This window comes from Lutjanus erythropterus, chromosome 11 (genome assembly GCF_056507025.1).
Source record: "Lutjanus erythropterus isolate fLutEry1 chromosome 11, fLutEry1.hap2, whole genome shotgun sequence".
NCBI classification, from domain to species: Eukaryota; Metazoa; Chordata; class Actinopteri; order Lutjaniformes; family Lutjanidae; genus Lutjanus; species Lutjanus erythropterus.
In genome coordinates this window covers 7,081,635-7,106,323 of record NC_139327.1, presented here as the reverse complement: position 1 = coordinate 7,106,323, position 24,689 = coordinate 7,081,635, and the positions used below count along the sequence as shown (strand labels likewise).

The 24,689-nt window shown below is 38.4% G+C and overlaps 1 protein-coding gene across 5 annotated transcripts in view; it reads left to right on the top strand.

Moving 5' to 3' along the window:
• The window catches only part of arhgap32b (Rho GTPase activating protein 32b), a 168,635-nt gene that overhangs the window by 103,781 nt on the left and 40,165 nt on the right, over positions 1–24,689 (top strand). For 3 of the 5 annotated variants that reach the window (XM_084730649.1, XM_084730648.1, XM_084730652.1), the window contains 7 exons: positions 8,044–8,130; positions 12,570–12,707; positions 13,783–13,875; positions 16,270–16,392; positions 16,830–16,907; positions 20,492–20,573; positions 24,175–24,225. In XM_084730649.1, the coding sequence (XP_084586775.1) occupies positions 8,044–8,130; positions 12,570–12,707; positions 13,783–13,875; positions 16,270–16,392; positions 16,830–16,907; positions 20,492–20,573; positions 24,175–24,225 (652 nt within the window). The remainder of the gene's footprint in view (positions 1–8,043; positions 8,131–12,569; positions 12,708–13,782; positions 13,876–16,269; positions 16,393–16,829; positions 16,908–20,491; positions 20,574–24,174; positions 24,226–24,689) is intronic. The other 2 variants (XM_084730651.1, XM_084730650.1) reach the window with 1 other exon arrangement.

Genomic DNA, 24,689 nt, shown 5'->3' with positions numbered 1-24,689 from the left:
ACTGCGGTAAGCAATTAATCAATTTAAAGCCCTGGCGTGGACTTTGTTTATCCGCAGAAAAAAACTGAATGTCGTGTCACCCTCTGGTGGTTGTGTTGAATGATTATCGTGGAGTCCTGTGTGTGGAGTCGCACAGGGACTGACTGTACAGTAGCTACAAGAGTGTTGAATGAAATTCAAGTCAGAGCCAGAGCAAATATCACTTTGTGTTGACTGATACCTGAAATGCTCCCAATGAGCTGCTTTAGCCACACACAGTTTGATCCTGATCACAGCTTTTCTGATGTTTTCACATTTTTTAAAACAAAATTTTAGTGCACTTTTCACCATTTCATGTAGAGCTGCAACTAACGATTATTTTCACTGTTGATTAATCTGACAGTTATTTTTTCGATTGATCAATTAGTTTTTTGGTCATAAAATGTCAGAAATGGTGAAAAATGGTGATCAGTGTTTCCAAAGTCCAAGATGACGTCCTCGAATGTCTTGTTTTGTCCACAAAAATATTCAGTTCACTGTCAGAGAGGAGGAAAGAAACCAGAAAATATTCACATTTAAGAAGCTGAAATCTGAGAATTTGGCCATTCTTTACAAAAAAAGACTCAAAACAATTAATTGATTCTCAAAATACTTGACAATTAATTAAATATTCCATTAGTAATCAATTGATTGTTGCAGCTCTAATTCTGCTCCAATCTAGAGTTGCTATTAGATCGCAGAAAGAAATGTTAAACGTCCCAAAGTTCACTTGACAGTTCACATGAAAGTATATTACAGACACGCTGTCTGCAGTGAAGCAGAGCAAAGTTTTTATGTTTGGCCGACGCACAGCAGTCAGAAATAATAAATACCAAAAAGCACAATGAATGAAAACAGCAATAAACTCAAGAAAGCGCAGATGTTATCGTCACTGTTGTCTTTTTCACTTGTCACAAAAAAACATCTGGAGAAAGCAGAGAGAGGAAGAAGTAGTCAAAGTAACCAGCCAAAACGCATTTAGTTTAAATAGCCAATAGCTGGTGGAATAAATGACTTCATGTCTTTTCTTTGTTTTATTGTTGAGAAATAACATTCACATAACAGTCACTAAGACAAAGGCTGGATAGGATAAAGTATGACCTCATATCTGTTAGTGTCGCTGCTAGGGAAGTAAAACATTCATCCTGATGGAAGAAAATTAAACTCACTGTCTAAAGAAAGCCATTTTAGTTTAGCATTTCACTGTGGTGACATTTGCCAACTTGCACTAAACACAAAGTACAGAGGCTGATGAGAATGTCATCAGTTTAATAGGTACTTGGAAGTTCATGGTCTTCTCAAAAGCTTGCTCAAACTTGCTTGATGATTTTAGCCTTTGCACATATTGCTAATCTAGTTACGAAGCTCAAAGTGAAGACTGGCTTTTATTCTGGAAATAAATCTTGTTTCACTTTCAGCGCTAAGAAAAGACTTGTGGAAGCTACTTCTCTGTCTGTGATTAATTACTGTGACCTCTTCCATTTTACATAGCTTTGATTCACTGTACCATGCATCTCTACAATTCATTATGAACGCAAAGTCCCTACTCACCTCTACATTCTTTATGTTTCGGCAGGCTGGACGTCATTGCCCACTTGCAGACAGCAGCGCTTGTAAATTTTCATCTATAAAGCAAAACTGGGTTATTCCAGCCTACCTCTGTACCCTTCTCTGTGTCAGCTCTGGTAGCGACCAGCTATGCTTCTCCAAGTGGCTGGTTTTTAATGTAACCCAGGTTTTGACAGATCTGGGGAAAACTGCATTTTGCTGTTGTGCACAATGGGCATGAAACAATGTACAAAAAGCCTGAAAATTAAATACATGTGTATCCATTGATGAATTTAAGGGCATCATAAAGAATGTGGTGATGGAGACATGAGCTTGTGTTTTCTTGAGAGGCCACTATGTTTAATAGCTGTTGTTTTATTGGGGATTTTTGTGTAATATGTCATGATTGGCTGCTATCTCGGCCAGATCTCTCTTGTAAAATTTTCAATCTCAATGGGACCTCCTGGTTAAATGGGGGTAAAATAAATAAATATACTGATAAGGGTTTATCTGCAGTCTTTAAGACGACACAACATGTCACCTGACACAGTGCCGTGGATTACCATACTTTTTTTGGGTACCTAAATCTAACCAGCCTGTATCTGTATCGCATGTGTCATGTCTAAGGTGTGTCCTGTAGTACTGTGTCCTCGCAGACAGACCTACCTGCATAATCCAGACTCTTCTGACCGGATGATGACACTAGATGAAATGTTAAAGGGTCACCAAAGTTACTACAGTTCATCCTGAGGGGAACATGAATTATCCACATTTTACTAAATTTTGTGCCTTTCCATCTAGTAGATGTTTAGCTGGTTGCCAAGATATGTGAAAACTGACCTGCCAGTGGCGCTAGAGTCAAATGTCAAGAGGTCACAGGAGCCTGTACTTGATGAGACATTTCAGTCTGTAGTTGAGCTGCAATGATTAATCGATTATTAATTATTAACATAATTGCCAACCATTTTGATAATCAATTTGAGTCATTTTTTAAAGAAAAATAGGCAAAATTCTCTGATTTCATCTTCTTAAATATGAGTATTTTCTGGTTTCTTAACCCCTCTCTGATGGTAAACTGAATAACTTTGGGTTGTTGACAAATCAAGACATTTGAGGACGCTGCCTTGGGCTTTGGGAAACACTTATCAACATTTCCTGACTTTTTATGGACCAAACAACTAATCAATTAGTGAAGAAAATGGTCGACAGATTGCTCGATAATGAAAATAATTGTTACAGGAAAGACTTGGAAAACAGGTCCAAACATGTGGTGCTCCACATGTTTGGACCTGTTTTTCAACTGACAAGATTGTGACAGGATTAATCAATTGAGAAAATAATCAATAGATTAAAAGGACGATGAAAATAAACATTAGTTGCAGACTTGGTCTGTAGCGATGTGACCAACCGACGTGCTTAGCACACCACTAACATGAATAAAAATCCAACAAACGTCCATGCTAAAACTTAAACAGCAACTTGTGTGCAAGGACATGGGGCTGAATACATTTAAAGCAGACGTGGTATCATCCATCATGGCAAAAATTTTCCAAATAATGATCATGTCAAGGTTTGTAATCCTGCTCTTATCCAGTCTTAGAGTGAACTTTGAGTTTTTCTACTTTCTATATTAAAACAGCAGATCTCCATCTGTTTTCCTACATGATGTCTCAGTTTGTTGCGACAGCAGTGATCCCAGTCAATGAAAACAATATGTCTCCTCAGTCACAGTTAGTCATTGGGCAGCTGTCCTTCTCCCTAAAGTATAGGTCCAAAGCCTTAAACCCTTCCAGTGAAAGGGGAGGAAGCCTTGTTGCTGCCTCTTCTAAAGTTTGCTTTTATTGCTTTTGCTGGCTGCTCTGTCAAGAGAAAAGCTTTTGCTTGTGCGTGGAGTGCAAAGCATTTGTGGGCTGCTTGGTGCTGATACTGAACAACAGAGAGGTAATTAGGTCATTTGCTGTCATACTAGTTTGTGTCTCTGAAAAGAGACACAGCCACAGAAAAGGACATTGTTGTTCTGTAAAGGCTCGATTTACCGCTGGCCCTCCATTAACAACTGTCTTTAAATCAAGCCCTCTTTAATGGGAACAAAAACACTTCCATGTGTCCCCCTCCCTCACTGGCACCATGACATTGTTTAGACAATATCTGTTTAGTGGACCTTCAGAGCACATAAATACCTTCAGTCTCAGTTTTTATGCTTGCTGCTGCGAAAGCAGAAAAAGTTTCTTTTGTCTGAACAAACTGGTGAAACAGATTTAACCTAAAAAACTGAAGCAAACGGAACAGAAAAAGAAAACCCAGCAATGGATTGTAAGGGAGAGATGACTAAGATGTACCAGCATTCAGAGATAAACACAGAGAAAGCCAATCCTGAACAGCAGGTACTGCCAGGCCCAGTTTCAGTGACTTTCAACAATATAACCATTGTTTCTCATGGAGCTGGAATTAATTGCATTTGTAAAAGTATCTCACCTCACCTGGCTAGGTGATGTGCTACATCCTAATCTTGATAGAATGATCTGGTTTCATAAGCTCAGTAGGTAAAACTCTGCCACACTGAGGAATGCTCCTGAGAGAAAAAGAAAATCAAATGTCACATGAAAAATATATCAAAAATAATCATACAATCAGTTATAATTGTTTCCAGTCTTAAAACTTTTACCTTCTAGTATGACTCTAACATGTTTTCTTTTAACAAACAACACTCATCCTTACTAAAAGAATAGTAATGATTCATTATCACAGAGCTTGAGAGGTCACAGGATTGTGGCCTATGATCGCAATCTACTATTTTTGATTGAGGAAATAATTTTGTATACAGACCTTTGTATAAATTGGGGTTTTGGTTATGATAGTGTTTCCTCAGTTCCTGTTTTTAATGAGTGCTGTTCTTATTTTAGTCTTTACCATTACAAAGTCCTCGCTTTATGTGTGTGTGTGTGTGTGGAGGGGTGGGGACCGGTATTGTATTGTGTGAAGCACTTTGTGTTGCATTCTGTATGTATGAAAAGTGTTATATAAATAAAGTTTGACTGATTTTAGTTAACATGTGCAGATCTAATGTTGACAACCTCAGTACAGACAAAGTGTGATTTTTGGTGCCCCAGTGGATTAGACTGATTATAGAGTGTATAGTAGGGATGTCCCAATCTGATCAGAAATCGGAAATCGGGGCTGATCACGTGATTTTCAAATGATCGGAATCCGGTGGAAATTATCGGATTTAATCTTACAAAACAACAAGCATGGCCATGTTCACGTTTTAAATTCATCTTGAGGTACAAAGAGACTGTCAAATGGAATGACAATGACTTAGTTTTAATTTTAATAAGTTCCACAACATCAATATTTATTATTGCACAGATGGAAACAACACTGTAAACGTCACAATTTACGGCAGGCAGGGAATTCAGACAACATAATAGTAGTGAGCTGGTAGTTGGTAGGCTAACGCAGGGCAAACATGTCACCTCGGACAGCAAAAATGTCTGCAGTTTGGAGGTATTTTAAACTGGACAGCGAAGGCAGTGCAACAGCCACTTGTAATGTGTGCAAATTGGGCATTTCGCGTGGTGAAAATGTGGATGCGTTTTCTTTTTTTCTTCTTATTAATGCATTGCTGAAGTAATGGATCGGGACTCGGTATCGGCAGATACTCAAAATCAAATGACTCGGACTCGGGGACAAAAAAATGTGATCGGGACATCCCTAGAGTGATATATTTTTTTCAGTTAAAAACACTGATTAATTGATCAATCATCAACATCCCTACTGCCTATTAACTCTTTTCTACAGTTGGGCTAGGTGGTTACACTGCTCTGATGCAGGGCCACCAAGCTGTAGGCTAAAGTCAGAGTTAGGCCATTTTTGAATGTGCCACATCTGTGCCAGTATGAAAGATTTCTAGCCAGGGGGCTAAGAAGAGTCTAAGAATGCTTTTACGCCCTGGGCTAAATGCAGTGTGAGATTTTCTTTCACATTTATTCACACTCACTCTTATGACTGTTCTGTTATGTTCTGCTATTCTGTTATGACTGTGTTCCACAGTATCTGTGCACACGGTCTACAGTTTACATGAACAAATGACAAATGTAGAACAAGGCAGCAAAACACATATGATGGATACTCTGAATCACAGTTCTGCCTGTATACTGACACACACTTCCATGGAGTGCCTATCTATACACAGGACCCACTGTTATTGTTTGCAGTATTTGATTCGTTGCAAATGAGCAGTTCCCTCGACAGGACCTTGGAAATTGGATGTAGTACCACCAGCTGAACAGCGTCCAAATGTAGGTTTAGGAACTTGGGTTTGGTTTTAAGTCCAGGAAGTGGGAAAGGCCTTGATGATTAAAGTTTGATCAAAAGCATAATATACAGCATTTTTCTTAAAAGAATGTATCGACTCATATAAACATAATCCCTTTCAGCAATGTTTTACGACCCTCAAGAAGTGTGTGGTGGTGGCTAGTGGCAGAGATCCTGCTCTCTTCCTGTATATCCTCATTATTTTGCTGTGCTTGGGATTCTTTACCAACCCAAAACATTGTTATTTGATGTCCTGGGACCTCCTGTTGTGTTTACAGCTTGGACAAATCCTACTGATTCAAGATGCTTGAAACAAATAGGTCTTGTCAACAAAACAAACCATACCAAATACTATTAAAATGGAACAGTTGTTGCTGTTGGGGTTTTCCAAATCTAGAAATTTATACTTTTAGCTGAGCAGGGTGGCAGTGATTTTGGTTAGGTTGAAGTTTGATCGGAGAGCCAAATGGTAGCATCATTCAGACCTCTACAAGGGCCATCTCAGGAAAAAAGAGATACAATTTCTTGCGTCAGATAAGCCCCATCCTTGACCTCTCCAGAACTGTATGGTTGGCTCTTGATGGGGGTAATTAAAGAAGAACCTATTAAGCAAAAGGATTCATCCATGCGTCCCAGTTTTCAGTGGGAAATCAGCACAACAGTGATGTATTTATCTTTTCAGCAGATGAAATTGAGCACCACTGGGGACCAGTGATGTTTGGAGATGAGAAAAATTTGCATTACCTGATTTTATGTTTAAGTTTCCTGCACATCTGTAAGATTTAAAAGAATGGGATTAACTGAGGACGATATGTTTTGGTGGCATAAGAGAACACATGGGACTCTCCACGGTTTGTGGGATTGCTCTTTAGGGAAAATATATGGAATTACATCAAAGATCTGGGGATTTGTTTCTTACAGTCCCCTAGGTTCAGTTTATTGTGTGATTTCTCTCATGTACCTGGATTTGATTAAATACAGGCAAATATATTACTGTGCATGTGGGCTTTGCGGCACTGATCATCCTGGTCCTTAGAGAATTGAACAGTCAACATGCGGTATCATTATTTATCAGAATAATGCAGACTAGTAGGTTATGGCTTCATTCTCAGTAATACAGTGTGGTCCGTTTGCTTGTCTAGTTTTATATAGGTGTTGTGTTATGTAACCCTGATATATGATTTTGGTTATGTATAGAATTAATAATAAAGAAAAATAAACAATGGTACTGATGCTGATTTCAAGAAAAATGCGGTCCAGAATTTGAGTTTGAACTTTTCCTTCAAGGGTGCACATCTGACTGAGATCTGTTTCTTAAAACACACGAGACAGCGAAGTCGTGAAGAGATGAAGCTGTCAAAGGAGACCTCCCGTCAGCCACTTCTTCACACAGCTGTCCGTATGATTCTGTTTTCTACTAAGCAGTTCTAGCGGTGCCAGCGCTCCATGCTTGTTTCCTCATCTATATTTCATCAATATGTGGGCGCTCAGCACTGTTCCACTTGGAACTCATCTGTATAATCATCTTACACAATATCCATTTATTTTCAGACACTTCCTGTCAGTGGACTGTTTGAACATGTTCCCCATTTCTTTCACTTATTTTGTGTTGCTCCCTTTTTTTCCACACACAGTATACTGCAGGTCAGTACTGTGATTAAAAGCTGCCTTTCATCCTCGCTTTGTCTGTAAGGGGAGAAACGGATGTCAGAAAGTATAATGTAGGTCTGAGAGATGTTTTATTTCTGCTAACATCTTGGACACCTGAAGTGAAACCTAATATTCGTGATATTGCCTTTGTATTGTCTTGTGCCTGCACTTCATCAAAGCTGCATCATATTATACTGGAATATGACTGAATCAGTCATGCTGCATCATTAAATGAAATGAGAAAATCTTGGTTTCTCTTGTCTTGTTTTATGCACATTTCCCTGCCTGACATGTCTGGCAAACTTCAGGATCGTGAGCAGGATCTAAATTGAAGTTTTGTGCATACTGTAGTGCTGTCCACCCATGAGTTTGTACAGTAATAACAGACCTGTCAAATGGTTTGTGAAGCTGAAATCAGTTTTCTGAATCACTACTATCTGACTTGATCTCTTTTCTTGGAATGAAAAATCATTGTCTAATGCTCCAACCCTTCTCTTTCTCTGTGTCTTTCAGTTGTCCCTCGGGGATGAACAGTGTGAAGTGACGCGGAACGGCTATGAGTCGAAGGAGCTGGTGTACTTAGTTCATATTTACTGCCAGGTAAGACAGCAGACACCCATTTAGAAATACAGATACACGCCTAACCTCCCACAGCATGCACACACTGTAGATGTACTGTAATCATATGCAAATTCTCACTCAGACACACACGCCTTGACAATCTATGCTTTCAGCTTTTCGCTCAAAACTTGTCAGATGTGATTTCCAACCCACAAATGAGGGTTGAGTAGAACCTGTTCAGCTATCCTGCGCAGTCCTCTCTGTGAGCAGAGAGCTGGCTCCGATTCAGACATTTCTGAAACACCTAACTTATTGTTTCAAAAATCCAAGTTATGTGGGAATTTGGAGCTGAAATGAAAAGAGCTGTGGATGAATGCCAGGATGGGTGAACGGTTCTGAAGAATGCTGGAAAGAAAGGGCTTCAGAGAGTTGAGTCGAGTTGAGTTTTTACAACATACTTTACATATTGTTCTGCATATTTTATGATGGTGCCTTGGCTGATTTTTTGGGGTTTTTTTTTGTTTTGAGTAAATTGCTTGATCTCTTGGAGGATAGGTTCCATATGTTTTCTGTTTTAAGATGTTTATATGTCATTATCATCTCCCCAGGCCTAAGGTCATGCGCTGGGTCGTGTATGAGTATGTGTGAATGACCAACAGAGCTGGAGTGACTGTCAGTGTCTGCTGATAATCTTGCATATTTTGTGCACATTAATGACTGTATGCTGAAGGATCTCTCATGGTTGCGGTGATTCACGATTTTTGAAAAACTTGTTTGATTGACTGCTTTGTTTTAGTCTGACTGGTATGGTAACTGGCTGGTATGGTTTACAAGGGATCAACAACTGCAAGGCTGAAAACAATGCTGACCTACTCTGTAGTCTGCAGGCCATACTTTGTCTCAAAAAGTGACATCCATAGAAAATTTTCAACTGGAGCATCTGCAGATTAATTCCATACCTGATATGTAATGATCCACTAAAGTTGCACACAATACCAGATGAATAAATCCCTGTTTTGTTAACAAAGCAGCGTGCTACTAGGCGTGAAATCACAAGCTTCATTACAATACAATTTTATATGGATTCTTTGTCTGCCATGATTCAATTCAGGAGTCTGCGTTTGATACCAGACAATATCATAAATCTATTTAATGTAGTCAGTTACATTACTTACAAAAATCAACTAAATTATGATTCAACAATTTTATGACTGAAATCTTCCACACATTTGTGATGCAGACACAACATGGGATTTTCAAAATAAGAGAGTACCTTAAAGATGATAATGTAGTTTGATATTTTTACTTTGCATCAGTCATATTGGTTCATTGAACAATGAATCAAAATATTGATCCAGATCAATGTATCATCACATTCCTACCCACTACACATCTGCATGGTCGCCATATTGGAGGACTCAAAGTCCTTTAGAAACCAGGTGAAGACTTGACTACAAAATTGACCATATCTCACTTAATTATGAACCAGTTTTCAAGAAATGTTGTCTGTTCTAAACATGAAAATTTGAACATGATAGTAGTAACTTGTTGGATTTAACTTTAGTTTCTAGGGGTGATCTAATCAGCTTTATGCCAAAAAATGTGTGTTCTGAATAGCCACAACTTCCACGTTCCGACCTGTGAACTGGCAACATCAACTCTAAGTTATTTAGAATTTCAGTTTTTTTTTTGTTTCTCCAAAACTGTAGATTTGTATGTGCATAATTGTTATAAAGCCACCTGTTGGAATATTCTAAATAAATAACAAAATGTTCTGAATAAACAGCAATGTTTAAATTGAGGAGTTTGAAGTTAGAAGAAGAGTTAATTTAGATGAACCCAAGAGGCTGAGTTACAGTACCTTTACACTGTCCCATACATTGTTAAGAAAATAGAGACCGTACTAAACAAAAACACTTAAAATCTGCATCTGGCAGTCAGTCTCTTCTGAGTGCACGCTTCAGTTTGTAATATTAAGTCATTCATTGCAACAGTTACTAGTGGCAGCATCCACAGAGTATCGGTTTCTGTTACTGATGGCAGCGGATTTGTGGAACTTTCCTTTCATTTGGCACTGCTCTGTGTCCATGGTTGTCATCCTCTTACAAATAGTTGTGTACTGCATGCTTAGTCTCATTGCAGAGGGCTTGTCAAAGTGGAAAAAAGTTGGCTTAGTCATCTTTGAAATTCCTTTTTAAGGAGAGATGTCAGGGTAAAGTAACTGCCAAATTATTTATGATTACATCATATACAAAGTTTTGCAAGAAATTTGATTAACCCAATAGCCTTAAAGTAGAACACACACATGCACGCCAGCTGCTCAGAAGCTTTGCCCCAGCCGCCTCCAGTGACATTTTTGATTCTGGTTTCATGCATTTCCCTCTACAGATCATATTCCATTTGCACGACCTTGGCAACGCCACACAAGTATGCGGCTGTGCACTTGGAAACTCCAGCTTCTTACAGCCATCGGAAAACTGCTAAATCTACACTAGATCTATTTGAAAAGGGGAAAAAATGGCAAAGAGTTGGCCATGGTCTGCACTCAGAGTTCTCAACAGGGAAAGTAGCACAGCACGGTGAGATTGGTTCAGTTCCACAGACCCAGAAAGGGGGGGAAACTAGAAGCACCGTCTGTAAGTGGGGCAGGAAAGCATAAAGAGTTTCCCCAGCCCACTGAGCCCTCCCTGCACGTCTCCACCAGGCAGCACTTTTAAAACAGCACTAGAATCGGTGGGCCGAGTGGTGCACTGCAGTCCCAGTCGCACAAGCCCTGGCCTCGGTACAGACGGAGCTTTCTAGGCCAAATCAAAGCGAAATACTTTTTCCACCACCAGTTTCTCTCAGTGGGGTTTGAGGTTTGGAGTCCTGTTTTACTGGATGAGAAAGAAACAACAAATCCATGGAAGAACTCTCAGATTTTTTTTTTTTTTTTAAAGAAAGGAAAGTTACATTTAATGTGGTGGATTGAGGGCAAAATTCTCTTGGTTTGCACTTGCGCTGTTGGCATTTAATCACAGCATTTTACTAGGAAGGGCTGAGTAAGCTGTTGATGTTCTTTGTTTATGAAGACCTTTCTAATATCAAAGAATCCAAGTCCATGGGACGCTGAATTCCCATTTTGCTTTTTGATTTTTGCTAGACCTGCCATTGTATCACAGGCATGAAAAGAAGAGTGTCTGTGGGGACAAAAATGGAAGACACAATCCAAGAGAAAACAGGGAAAACACAGGAGAGTCACAGTAGTTTAGCTGATAAAGGTTTTAGTTGGTTTGTCTTCATGCTGATGCAGACTTTTGGTTCTTTCTGAAAATGTATCCACAAAGTTCATCTACTGGCAACAAAATATTTGGGGTCAGTGTTCAAATCAGTTTTCCAAATCCAACTGACAAGCTAAGAAGCCTGCTTTGGTTTGGTAAGCAGATAATGATGTGACAGCAAGTAATTTTTATTATGCTAATAATATAAACCTTACTTCTTTGGCACTTTTTTAAGAGTTATGTTGTGCTTTCCAATGAAAAAGGAAATACAAGAAAAAACAACAACTAGTATCATAAAACAATGTTAACAGTATATGAGAACATAAAATAATATAAGTGGAGCAGCATGATGAGATGAAACAACAGCATAAAGTGCATTACAATAGTCCAGATGGGGAAAAAATTAGAATTTGCACACAACTTCATGTTAATCAGCAGGAGACTGAAATGACAGAAAAATAATTTTCTGTCATTTGGAATTTGCCAGAAAATGTGCACAGCATTCTTAATTTGTTCTTCAACACAAAAAACAGCCACAAAAGTACCACCAAGCAGTCATATTATTTATTTATTTATTTATTCATTCATTTATTTATTTGTGCTTTCTGATAACTGGCTGGTAGAAATGTCTGGTTCAATTGATTTTTTTAATCAAAGAGTTGTAGTCGCGCAGATCCAAAACACTTTAAGGGTAGATGCTGGACCAAAAGAAGACAGATAAATGCAATGTTAAACCTGTGAGCAAACAGGTGCCTATTTACACATCCAGCAGCTGCATTTGGAGTCATGTTTGTTTGCACCTGATGACTGTTAGTCGGGTACTTGTTCTCTTTGTAGCTTTCCACCGACTCCTGAAAGAAATGTCTGGCTCTTTCGCTGCTAAATGCTCCACTATATTCATCGGCTAGTTGCTGTTTTCTCTGCAGTTTGGCGTTTAGAAAGTTGTGTGTTTTTAGATCTTTTTCGCTGAAAACAGCTGCCTGCTGCAGCTAAAAACAATGCAGGTGAGAGTCAACCAGAACAGTGAAGTTAGGGGCCGAAACCAACCAAAACAATGAGCTGAATGATGGATACATTTAATTATAAAATACTGGCTAAAGATTATTACTGATTATTATTTTATTAACACACACGACCACCGAGTTTTGGCCATGTGGTGCTGAGATGAACACTATCATTGTCTGATTACACTCCTGTGTTGTTTTTGTCATTCTGAAGGGTCGGAGTTGGATCGTGAAGCGCAGCTATGAGGATTTCCGTGTCCTGGACAAGCACCTGCACCTCTGCATCTACGACCGACGCTTCTCCCAGCTGCCTGAGCTGCCTCGATTGGAGAGTCTGACCGATCAGTCAGAGGTAAACAACAAATTGGTCTATTTTTGCTACAGGCCTGAATGCTCCAGTTTGGTGTTAATAATACACTAAGGAGCTTTATCAGATTTAGATTTTAACTTCAAATTAATCTTGGCCACAGGTAAAAGCTTATTAAAATGAGATTGTTTCATGTTTAGTATGCAAATTGTTTTTTTCTTTTTTGTTTGGGGAACCTCGCTTTTCTCCAATCTCACACAGCTTTCTTCCACTGAACCATCCCTGCCCTAAAATTAAAGGAATGATAGCATTTGCTGCCCATATACTTTCAAAATGCAAGATAACGGTATAAGTTATCTGGATCAAACCTATTCCAGCACCTGTGCTTTGATATCCAATATGATCTCCATGGCTTTTGTCTCGGGAATGCACAATTTGATATTTGGGCCGTGATTCCCTCTTCAGCTCGCCTGTGGAATGCATTCTGAGCCAGACGAAACCTTAACGGTCAGATTGAAGCTTTAAAAGGAATGCAGAGGTTGGGTATCAAATCAAACTGGTAAAACCAGTTTATCACTGAGGGGTATTGTGTGTGTGGATGCTTTCAGAATAATAGCTTCACAAAGCTGCCTGCAGTACACCATTATACTCTCACCAGGAGCTGTGTTTATAGGGGTCAGAAGGTCCCAACAACGAACCGTGATGCAACTTCAGGTTTAGACAACAGAATCTCAGCTACAAGAGCAGAAACTTGCATCCTGCCACAACTTCTCTTTAAAGTTTAGTGTCATCATTAGCTCAAATGTGCAGATGTTTGCCAAAAGAAACTATAAAACTAAATTTCCCTTGTAATATGAAGTCATAGCTGCAAATGTAATTTCAAGTGTTTTACTACCATGCAACACTGTTAAGTTGTGTAATTAGCTGCCGTTGTCACCCAAGAAACACTTAACAAATGGAGATGTTGACTTTTTATTAACACCCATTGTAACAGCTAAGTTTAATATTATGTTTTATATATGTGTGGTGTGTGTTAGTGGTGGATTATTGTAGTTGTGAATGGCACTGTCTGAAGTACATGTAATGACTCTAAACTCCTCCGTGTTTTTCTCCATCTTAGTCAGTTTCCCAGATGTTGTTAGCTTACCTCTCCCGGCTCTCAGCCATCGCTGACAACAAGATCAACTGTGGGCCTGCCCTCACATGGATGGAGGTAAGTCCCTGTCCCCTGTCTGTAAAAATTAAGAATACCTGTTTTTCTTCTGGCCTGTGGTGCTATTTATACGTCTTTGGTATTTTAGTGTGAGTTGCCTAGTTTTGAAGATAACAGCGCTCTCTCCAGTATAATAGAAGAAGATGGCACTGCTCAAAGCTTATTGTGAACAGTTTCATGTAGGAACTACTTTCTTTCTGCAGTAAAACCGACCAGAACTACTTTCTTTCTACTAGGAAAAAAGTAGTTCCTACATGAAACTGTTCACAACACGGGTGGTGGAATATCTTCATGATTCTTGGCATGATTTTTGGAAAGTGACACTGGTTTAGAATTTTTTTAATGTATTTTTTGGTGCTTTGAGCACCACAAGCTGAGTGCCATTTAGTGCAAAAAAGTTGAGATGGATAAATAGCACTACAGGACAAGCCAGGAGAAAAATGTGTCCTTTTGATTTGGCTGTTAACTGTCCCTTTAAGTACAATTTCAAGGTATTTGTACTTACTTGAGTGTTTTTGTCTTATGCAACTTTATGTTCCTACTACGTTAGATCCAAAGGCAAATATCATACCTTTTACTCCACTTCTGTCTGACAGCTTTAGTTACTAGTAACTTTTCAGATTACAATTTTCCTGTCTGGTGAAAACCATGTATCTCCAAATTCTGTATATTGTAGCTGAAAATGCAACTTCACGAAGCTGAAAAAGTTTTTCTGACATCATGACAAGCTGATTCTTTAGAGATACGTGGTTTTCACAGGACAGTGATGCTACAAACATAGAATCATCTTATAGACCATGATGCATTGCTGTACATTAAACTGCCCGGCAGTATATATAGTTAAATTAGCTCAACCTTAAACGTTTACAGCAGTAAATTGTAACATTTATCTTAAAACAAAAAACATTATATATTACTGATGATACATACTTTTACTTAGGCAAGTTTTTGAATGCTTGACTTTTACAGGTAGTGGAGTATTTGATGAAGTAAAGGATCTGAATACTTATTCCACCACTGATTATTTCTGCCTTTGAATAGTCTTACCTCCAGATGAAATGGTCCTTAATGAAATTCAGGAATGCTGTTGCATTGTGAATGAGAAAAATCTTTATAGTACTTCTCTCCAGTTTAAAAAAAAACTGCAGAGTAAAATCCTTTTAACACAATACAATAGCCATGCGGTGGTTGCCGTCTGAATTGTTGGAGCATTAGTTTCAAACACTGCAGAGTTATTGAATGCAGCAAAGAAAAATACCTGAGAAATAAATTGCAAACTGCATCAACAAAAAGGAAAAGTAGACAAACAGTCAGAAAGATTCTTTAGAAACCAAAACAAGGACCTGGAGCTGCACAGTCTTCTACTCAATATAGAAGATTAATATGGGTTTCTATAGCTGCAGGATTACTATAGAAATACTATAGTACTGCTGTAGAATTAATCTTGTAGATATCAGCAACAAGTTCTTCCTGTCATAACCAGTAATTGATTCATCGTTTCAGTTCATTCTTCTCAATAACACAAATCCTTGAATGAACTGGTAGAAAACCACTTCACTAAAATTGTGTTTTATGGCAGGACTATTATATTGTACTTTTGACAGTTGGGATGAAACTGTATTCGGAGGGAGGTTTGGGTTTTATGCTTCAATCATGCTGGGAAAAGATATTGAAAAGATCAAACTTTTGGTTATTAAACCTTGAAATGGGGCAACCTCTTAGTGATTATATGTTTTATTAAATATAGCTATTAAATTGAGTTGACAAAATGTTAATTTTGCGTAGACGTAGAGGGTAACCATTTTTTTTTTTAAGTAGCTCAGAGTTCTCTTAATGTTAATCAAAACACACATTTTTAAACCACTATTCTTATTTAGCTTTGATTTATAGCAATATTATTTCATTAATTTGTCAAAAAAATAGAAAGTTTACCAGTGCTTGAGCAGTATTCCACCTTTTTTGAACCAGGAAGTGAGACAGGGGTCCACAGGTACAGACACAACTTTAAAGGGCCAACAATTTCATTCAAACATTAATTTTAAAACAAAGATGATTGTAATATCACATTTTTATACCTCTGTTATCAGCAGGTGTTGTTAATTTTAGAGTTTGGAGGCTTTTAACACATTTTTGATTGTTTGAAGTTGTGATTTCTTGTCTGGGACAAGAGTGTTTCCTGATACAGAGGAAGTTTGAAAAAAAAAAAATAATAATAACATAATAATTACAGCTATTTTGTATGTATATAAATCCTTAAAGAATAGAATAAATTTTCACCCCCAAAAAATGGAATTAGAGTGTTGATATTAATAATTTTTGTGTTCATATTTATTTTCTCACAGTCATTCAGTATGGCTCCCACTGTGTGTGTGTGTGTCATTGTGTGTGTTCTAGGTCGACAACAAGGGCAATCATCTGTTGGTCCATGAAGAGTCGTCCATCAACGTGCCAGCTATTGCTGCTGCCCACGTCATCAAGCGCTACATCGCCCAGGCCTCAGATGAGCTGTCCTTCGAGGTGACAACACACACACACACACACACACACACACACACACACACACACACACACACACACACACACACACAGCCTATACACTGAGATTCCATTAGAATTCCTGGCTGATATTTGTCTGTTGTTACTTGCTACATAAAGATTTTGTAACAATGAAGCTGACAGACAGTAAGAAAGAAAAAGCTGCAGGAGAAATAAAACTATCTTCCAATACAAATGTTCACTGTGAGCAAACTCAGCAGCTGAATAGGTACATTTTTAGACAAATCATGCTGCTCAGAACAGTCTTTACAGAACTGATGCAATTGAACTGCAATTCAAAGTTCAAGCCTCACACTATAATGCCTTGTCACTCCTGTCTTCTATGGACTAAGAGGTAAAGGAACAATCAGACACATCTTTAACCTTCTCTTCTTTGCTCCCTCTGGTGCTCTCTGCAGGTTGGTGACATAGTGTCAGTGATTGACATGCCTCCTAAAGAAGACACCACATGGTGGCGGGGCAAGCATGGCTTCCAGGTAAACACGGCTCACGAGACGCTTTTCAGGCTGGAGACAAAACCCACACACGTTTTATTTTTCCTCTGTCTGTTCCTCTGACTTTTGATCAGATTTGTACTTGAGGTATTTCAAGGACGAGGAGAGATTGCTGCTTTGTAAAGCAGATTGCAAGATTTCAAATACCCCGAGTTTGCTGGAAGACAAAGCAAGATTCAAATCCTCTTTTATGTGACGCTTTGGAGCAGATTACAGGGTGTGTGCCTCCCCCCTGTAACGCCGAACTGATTCGTATTCCTACACAATCCTCAGTACAATCCTGTGACACACTGAAACTTGTGCTGTTACAATCCACTTTAGCTCTCTCCGTCTCAGCTCTCAGCATCATGTTGTCTAATCACTTTGTTTGCTTACAGTACTCTCAATTTTGCCTCTTACTGAAATAATGTGAAAAAATTGTAAGTTAAAAACAAAAAGAATAGCATACCATTACATTTTTTAGCATAAATCTTTTCGAAGGGTACAAGCAAATAAACTGTTAAATTAATTAAAGCCCATTGTTTACTGCAAGTCACTTTAAATCATACATCCAGACAGATGTGTACCAAACAATGTGGGCCACATTTACAAAGTGGGTGTTGTGACAGGAGGAAACTTTGCGTGAAAAAATAGAGGGCTGTGGTGGCGGTGAGTAGTCAAAGGTGCCAGTGAGACACACTACATAATACTATCCAGCTCAAGCAGGGGTTCACAAACTTTCTTAAACACCCAGAAAGAAATTTGGTGTCTCCCTGGGAACCAAACCTCATCATAAATTGCCAAAACATCTACATTTGAAAACTGATAAAGAAGACAACAATTTAAATGAAATATATTAAAATGTATGTATTTCATTATAAAAAATACACTGCAGCACATTTTCATAAGTTTCTCTCCACTTCATCACAAACTTGCTGTATGAACTGAAATGAAAGTTTTTAATTTGAAACGGTTACAGGAAGTGGATTTTAACAGTGTAATCCCTTAACTTTGCCAAAACAAGACTTTGTACTAAAATATTGTAGTGATGGCCCACATTTCCCATCATGCCTGGAATGAGCAGTTTGACAAGTTTGTTTTTTTATGTTCCGAAACATAAATGGTACTTTTTGTTTGTGTTTGCACCATGTTCTGTTCAGAACGCGGTGGTTTATGTTGGTAGCCTAATTGTAGCTTTTGTTAAGGATTATAGTTTTCTCAGTGACTTGGCTTCTTAGTTGCTACTTTGTGTTAAAATTCTTGTCCCCTGTGTTGAATGTCATAAAAGTGGTGGCCTTGCTGAGAGCTGGTTTCTGTCTCTTTATCTGCGCTGCCTGTCCCTATTTGAGGAAATGTGGTATTTGCTCTGCTAGTTGATCTAATAAATTCAGGTCTGCAAGTCATTTTAGGCCCAGACCCTACGTTTGGGAAATGCTGGTTTGAAGGCTTATCAGCCACCAAAGCATTGCACGATGGTTTGTGATACTCACAAACCGGATTTTAAAATTCTGGAAAGTTACCACACCTGCAACTGTTTTCTCTCTCATCACGACAGTCATGAGGTAAACAGTAGAAATACACATGACAAATTCACATTACAAAGTAAACTACCAGGAATAAGGGCTTGCATGTACTGTGTAAGATGACCAAAGCAGAGCTTTGGTCATGGATGACGTCCGGTTGGGTTGCAGCAAAAGTTGAGTCACGTTCAGCTTTTTCACTGGACGATCCAGCGTTGTTTTTCTGGAACCCTCTGTGTTGGCACACCTGCTGCACCACCTGGTTCCATTCAAATGAATGAGAAGACTGCTTTTTTTTTTCCACACAGAGGTAAAGTCAGTCTGAACCCAGCCTCAGGCTTTTGGGCTTTTGTCAGGCGCAGATTTGGCACATTCTGCCCCAATATGCAGCGGGACTCGGCACTGAAGCACTGGTGTAGATGATCTCCTCTTGATTTAATGAGCTCAGACCAGTCCTGTCAGACTTGTCCTATTTGTGCCCTGTGAATCTTAATGCATGAATAATTGGACAGAAAGATATTGTACTTTCATGAGTTGTATTTTGTGTCACAGTAAATGTTTTGGATTCAAGGTCACTACGTTATTACGTCTTTTCCCGAACTTGGTGATCTCAGATAAATTCCACCACCTTCCATCACAAAATGCATCAGTATGTCAGTCCCAGGACCTGAGTGAGATGCAGTCTTTGCAAATCAGCTGCTAAATATGTGACAACATGCTGCACACATTCACTTTCTTAAAAAGTCTTTCCGTGTGTCTAGAGGCATGAAGCAAATGGGAGCTTAAAGCTATGTAAAAGCACAGATTGTGGTCCATTAATTCATGAATGAAGCTGTTTAAACCTGTGTTTTGAAAGTTGATGTATAAAGTGCATATATGTTATTATCAATGCCGCTCATTATTTGAACATATTCAATGTAAAACTACTGAAGAGATTATACTGGTTCCAGTATAAAAAACCAGGCTGTGGAGCAGTGCTGCTCCACAGCCTGGTTTTGGAGCAGAGGTCTGGCTGACCCTCCTCTGACCTGCTGCCCTCTTCTCCTCTCGTGCGTTTTGGCTCTCCGCCCACAAGAAGTACTACTGCCAGTCAGGCTCAGTGGCAGGGTGGCAGCCAGCAGGCCCTTTACTGATCACTTCAGTTATATTTCAGAGGAGTCGTGAGCGGCTGGAGACCACTGCCCTCCTCTGGGCCACAGAGCTTCTCCCTCTGAACACACAAACACACAGAGAGGCTGTTGATGCAGCCTGTGATTGGCTGCAGCCTGGAAACCTGAACGTTACATATATCAGATCTATCAAACACAGCTGTATCAAGGTGCTATTCACAACTGTGTTAATCATGGAAAGAATTTCAAATTTAGTTTTAGTCCCAGTTTTAGTCTAGTTTTGTCTTTGTCTTGTTTTATTTGTCAGTGAAAGTCTTAGATAGAGTTTTAGTTATAATTTTAGTCAATTTCTAGACAATTGTAGTCAATTTTAGTCACTTTTAATCAGAATTTTAATTATTGTTTTAGTCATGTTTTTTATATTGTCTTAGTCATCATTTTTGTCCGTTTTTTAGTCATGATTTTCTCAGTTTCCTGTTACTGAATGGATTTTTTTTAGAGGTGGCTAATAATCGTGAACTAAGTGTCCACTTGAAGAGAGCTAACTATTTTGTCTTTTGTTGTCTTTGTCTTGTCAGTGCAAAATGAATGTAATGAGATTTCATTGTCATTTTTTAAACAATGTCTTTTTCATTTACGTTATCACAAATTGGTCATTAAAAAAAGGACACCAACCAACTTACTGTAAAAATTAATTTTGACAAAATTATCACTTAGCAGCAGGTACACAGGATTCATGATTTGTGATGTTGTCATCTCCACATCACCTGATCAGGAAATGTCTACACCAAATGTGAAATACCATCTTAGTCGCAGTGTTTCTAATACCAACCACAGGTGATTGATGTGACCACCACACCTCAGTGTAGATACCGTCATGTCTTTTATTTTATTATCTAAATCTGATTGTATTTCCTCCCACCTCTCCCTGCATGTCTCCTTCCTGTCCCGTCTCCAGGTTGGCTTCTTTCCCAGCGAGTGTGTGGAGCTCATAAATGATAAAGTGCCGCAGTCCATGACCAACACGGTGCCAAAACCAGGTACTCCTCCTCCTCCTCCTCTGAAACCATTCACAGGAAATGTGTTGGAAGGAAGTTATCACTGATAGCACTCAATGTCTCACTGATATGACTGCGTTTTCAGGATGTGGTGAGGTCTGTGATGGGTGATGTGGCTCGGGATGTGTGTGTGTGCATGTGGGTGTGTATCACACCTATTAAAACAAGTCGACCTATAGTGTTTTTCTAGTATATCTTCACACCGTCATCTCATGATTTTGAATGAGTGACATAACAGTGGAGGTATAAATATTAACCTGAAAATGAATTTAAATATACAGAGCCCTGATACAGTCATGTCTTGTTTTCATAGAACTGAATTACAATACACAACCATCATGTTGAAGATAATATAACTTAAAGGGACAGCTCACCCCAAAATCGAAAATAGGTCATTTTCCTCTTACCTATAGCGCTGTTTATCTATAGTTTTGGAGATATCGAGATATCAAATAATACATTTGAATAATTCAGCAGCTGTGTCGCTTTCCAAAAATCATGATCCGGTTACTCAAGATAATCCACAGACCTTGTTATGACCCCACTATAAAAACACCTGCTTTTAGAATGAAGTTTTTCCACTCGAAAGACTGCTGGGAGCAGAGGGTATTTTAACCTTAAGAATTCACATAAATTGAGCTGACCTACCTTCTAATAAAACCTCATAAACGGCAGAAGGTAATGTAGGAAATTGAGCTAAAACGAACCTGTTTCACACCTCTCTCGACTCCTAGTAAAAGGTCACATCCGAAGCACAAACTTCCGTCAAAATAGAGACGGTAGCTCCACTATGCTTGTAAATAGCACTACAGAGGGGAAAAATGTGTGTTTTTGATTTTACCTCAGAGTGCCAACGACAAATACATAACATAAACCCTCCTGGAACCAAAGAGAACGCTTAACAACATGTGATACAGACTCTAGCTGAACTTGAGCTTTGCATCCAACAAAAATAGCAGCTCATGTCATTCTAGGATCTCTACAATTATCAGAAATATTTTTTCAATTCCTTTCAGATTGCTGATAAATTAAATTAATGTAAAAAGGTGCTACATTGGCCCTGATGCAGCCACTTCTTTATGGCCGTAGTGTCACTCAGTGTCCCGCCCACACCATTATCTGACTGTTAATTAGTCTATTTTATGCACTCCTGGATAGCTTCTTCTGTATTAATAGGTCATAATTTTTCATGATAGTTGATTTATATTTTGTGTTAAACTGAATCTGCAACGTAATTAAGTAGTAAAAAGGGGAAGGGGAAGTAAAAAGGGAAAATGGTTATTCTGATTTTTTTTTTTCTGGCGTGAACTGTCCCTTTAAATTTATGAGCATGTTACAGGGAAAGGAAACCCATAATTCTGATACGTCATGCCCTGAAATAGCTCACTAATCATGTTATATTGACTCAGCACTATGCAAATCCACTGCAAATAACTGTGCTAATCTACCACTGTCCAGAGCAAACAGATAAGCTCTTTAACACGCTCCTCTGAGTGCCAGCGACAAATGTATAACATAAACCCTCTTGGAATCAAAGAGAACACTTAACAACACTTTGGCTGCAATACAGACTCGAGCCGAACTTGAACTTTGGCCTCACACTGAGTTGCACACTGCGGCACCCAGCAGCTCGTGTCATTTTGCTGTGATCAAACCTCAACATCTCCTCTGAATCCACGTCACCTCTTCCAAATCCAAAGACTGGTTCAACCGATATGAGTCACTGTCACAACCACCGGAGCGGAGTCGGGGTTCCTCACCATCAAAAAGACCCTGAGACTCCGAAGTCTGAATTAAATGATGACACAGTGAAAAAAAAATACTATCAACCCCACAAGATCCACAATCATGAGGGCCTGTTGTCATTATAGGCACGGGTTTTTTTGGGTACTGTGGGACGCCAGTGTTATCTGATGTGCCAATCAACTCAAACCCCAAAGTTTTCAAGCCTGTCAGACAGTGTGACTGCGGTGAAGAGTTAACTGTTGCAGTGCACTCACAGCTCACTCCACAGTCAAACGTGACTTAATCCGCCTGCACACTCCCCTGCTTGTGAGCAATGTTTTAATGCTTGTTGCTGTTTTTTGTTTATCTTTTTTTTTTGCATGTGTCCTTATTTGTCAATCGTGCATTTTTCCCTTTACAGAGTATCCGCAGGTCAAGTATATTATTTAGGCATCCTGAATACAGTTAAAAGATTTTCTTTTTCTATTTAATTGCTCATTTTCATATTTGTTTGTTCTTGTTCAGTTATATTCTTTAGCTATTTTCAAAGAGAAATATATTGTTGTTCACTTTTTAAATGAATCTAATTGTAATTAAATCTATATAATTTATATGTATGTATTTTGTTTTCTAAAACCTGCAGATGCCCTGTTGTCTTTAATATTAACTTTGAATGAGCAGATCCTGAATCAAGTTCATTATCAGTGACAGAGCTATACCCATGTGCCAGTGCAATGAAAAAAGATCCTGTAAATCATTAGAAAGAGAAACTTTCTCAAAATAATGACTTATTATAGGAAAATAATGAGAAAATGTCTCAAAATAATGACTTAACATCTCAAAATATTGAGAAAAACAAATCAAAAGAATGACTATTTCCAAATAAAGAAAATCTTTCTTGAAATACTAACATAATTACTCACAATAATGACAGACCTTAAAATATTGATATAGTACCTCCAATTAATGATAAACTTTCTCAAAATAATGACTTAGTATTTGAATATAATGACAAACGTTCCTGAAATAATGACATAATATCTCAAAATAATGGGAAACTTTCTCAAATTAATGATTTAGTGTTTCAAAATAATGAGAAACTCTTGAAATAATGATGTAATCTCTGAAAATAATGTTAAACTTTCTCAAAATAATGACAGTATCTCAAAATAATAACTTAGTATCTCAGAATAATGTTACAACCTTCTCAAAATAATGACATAGTGTCTCAAAATAATAATTATTTTTTATAAATACTAAGAAACTCTCAAAATAATGACTAACCATCTCAAATCAATGAGAAACAAATCAAAAGAATGACTTAGTATTTCCAAATAAAGAAAATATGTCTTGAAATACTAATATAGTATCTCAAAATAATGAGAAACCTGAACAAAATAATGACATAGTTTCTTGAAATAATGACTTAGTGTCTCCAATTAATGACAGACTTTATCAAAATAATAGTGTTTGAAAATACTGAGAAACTTTCCAAAATAATGACTTAGTATCTCAAAATAATGAGAAACTTTCTTGAAATAATGTCATATTATCTCAGAGTAATGTTAAACTTTCTCAAAACAATGAGATGGTATCTCAAGATAATGAGAGACTCTCATAATGGTTTAGAGTATAATGACTTACAGGATCTATTGTTTTCCATCCCATTAGGCTACTGAACAAAATAACTGAATGTAATGGTGTCTAAGCTGCCTGTTGATGTGTGCAAACTGCACTGCTTGTTGTCCACTGCGATGCATCATTAATACTGTTGTTGTCTCACTGCACAGGGATGTACAGTGGTATTATTAGCATGTGTCTTGATTTGTTGCATTTGACTGTGACTCCTCTGCCTCAGCCTCCCCCTGCTCTGGCCTGCAGCCTGCTTCTTGGAGTCTCTTCCCTCCCTGTGCGTGTTGGTATACACACTCCATCCACTTACTCCGTCCAACTCACTCCACCTTTACTCGCTCGCACACACAAAATGCATTTTGCGTATTTGGACTAGTATGACATTTTGTTCATTAGAGGTTGAACGCAATTAAAGTTATAATCCTTAAGATTTCCATCCTGGTTTACTTGATGGTAATGATGTTAACAGCAAGTGTGGTTTAATCCTACAGGACCGGGAGTTCTAGAGGCAGCAAACGCTCCTTGAGCAGCTAATTTGTCAGATATACAACAGATGAGCAACGGGTATATCTGTTTACAGCACAGGCAAACTAACTTCCATTGTTTTAACAAAGAAGTAGCTCAATAATTGGCCTTTTTCCATCATGCCCTGAGCAACCCGCATCTGATTTCATGCTGCACACAGCACGACTTCTTTTCTGTACAACAGCAGGACACAATAGCAGGAGTTGGTTAGCTCGC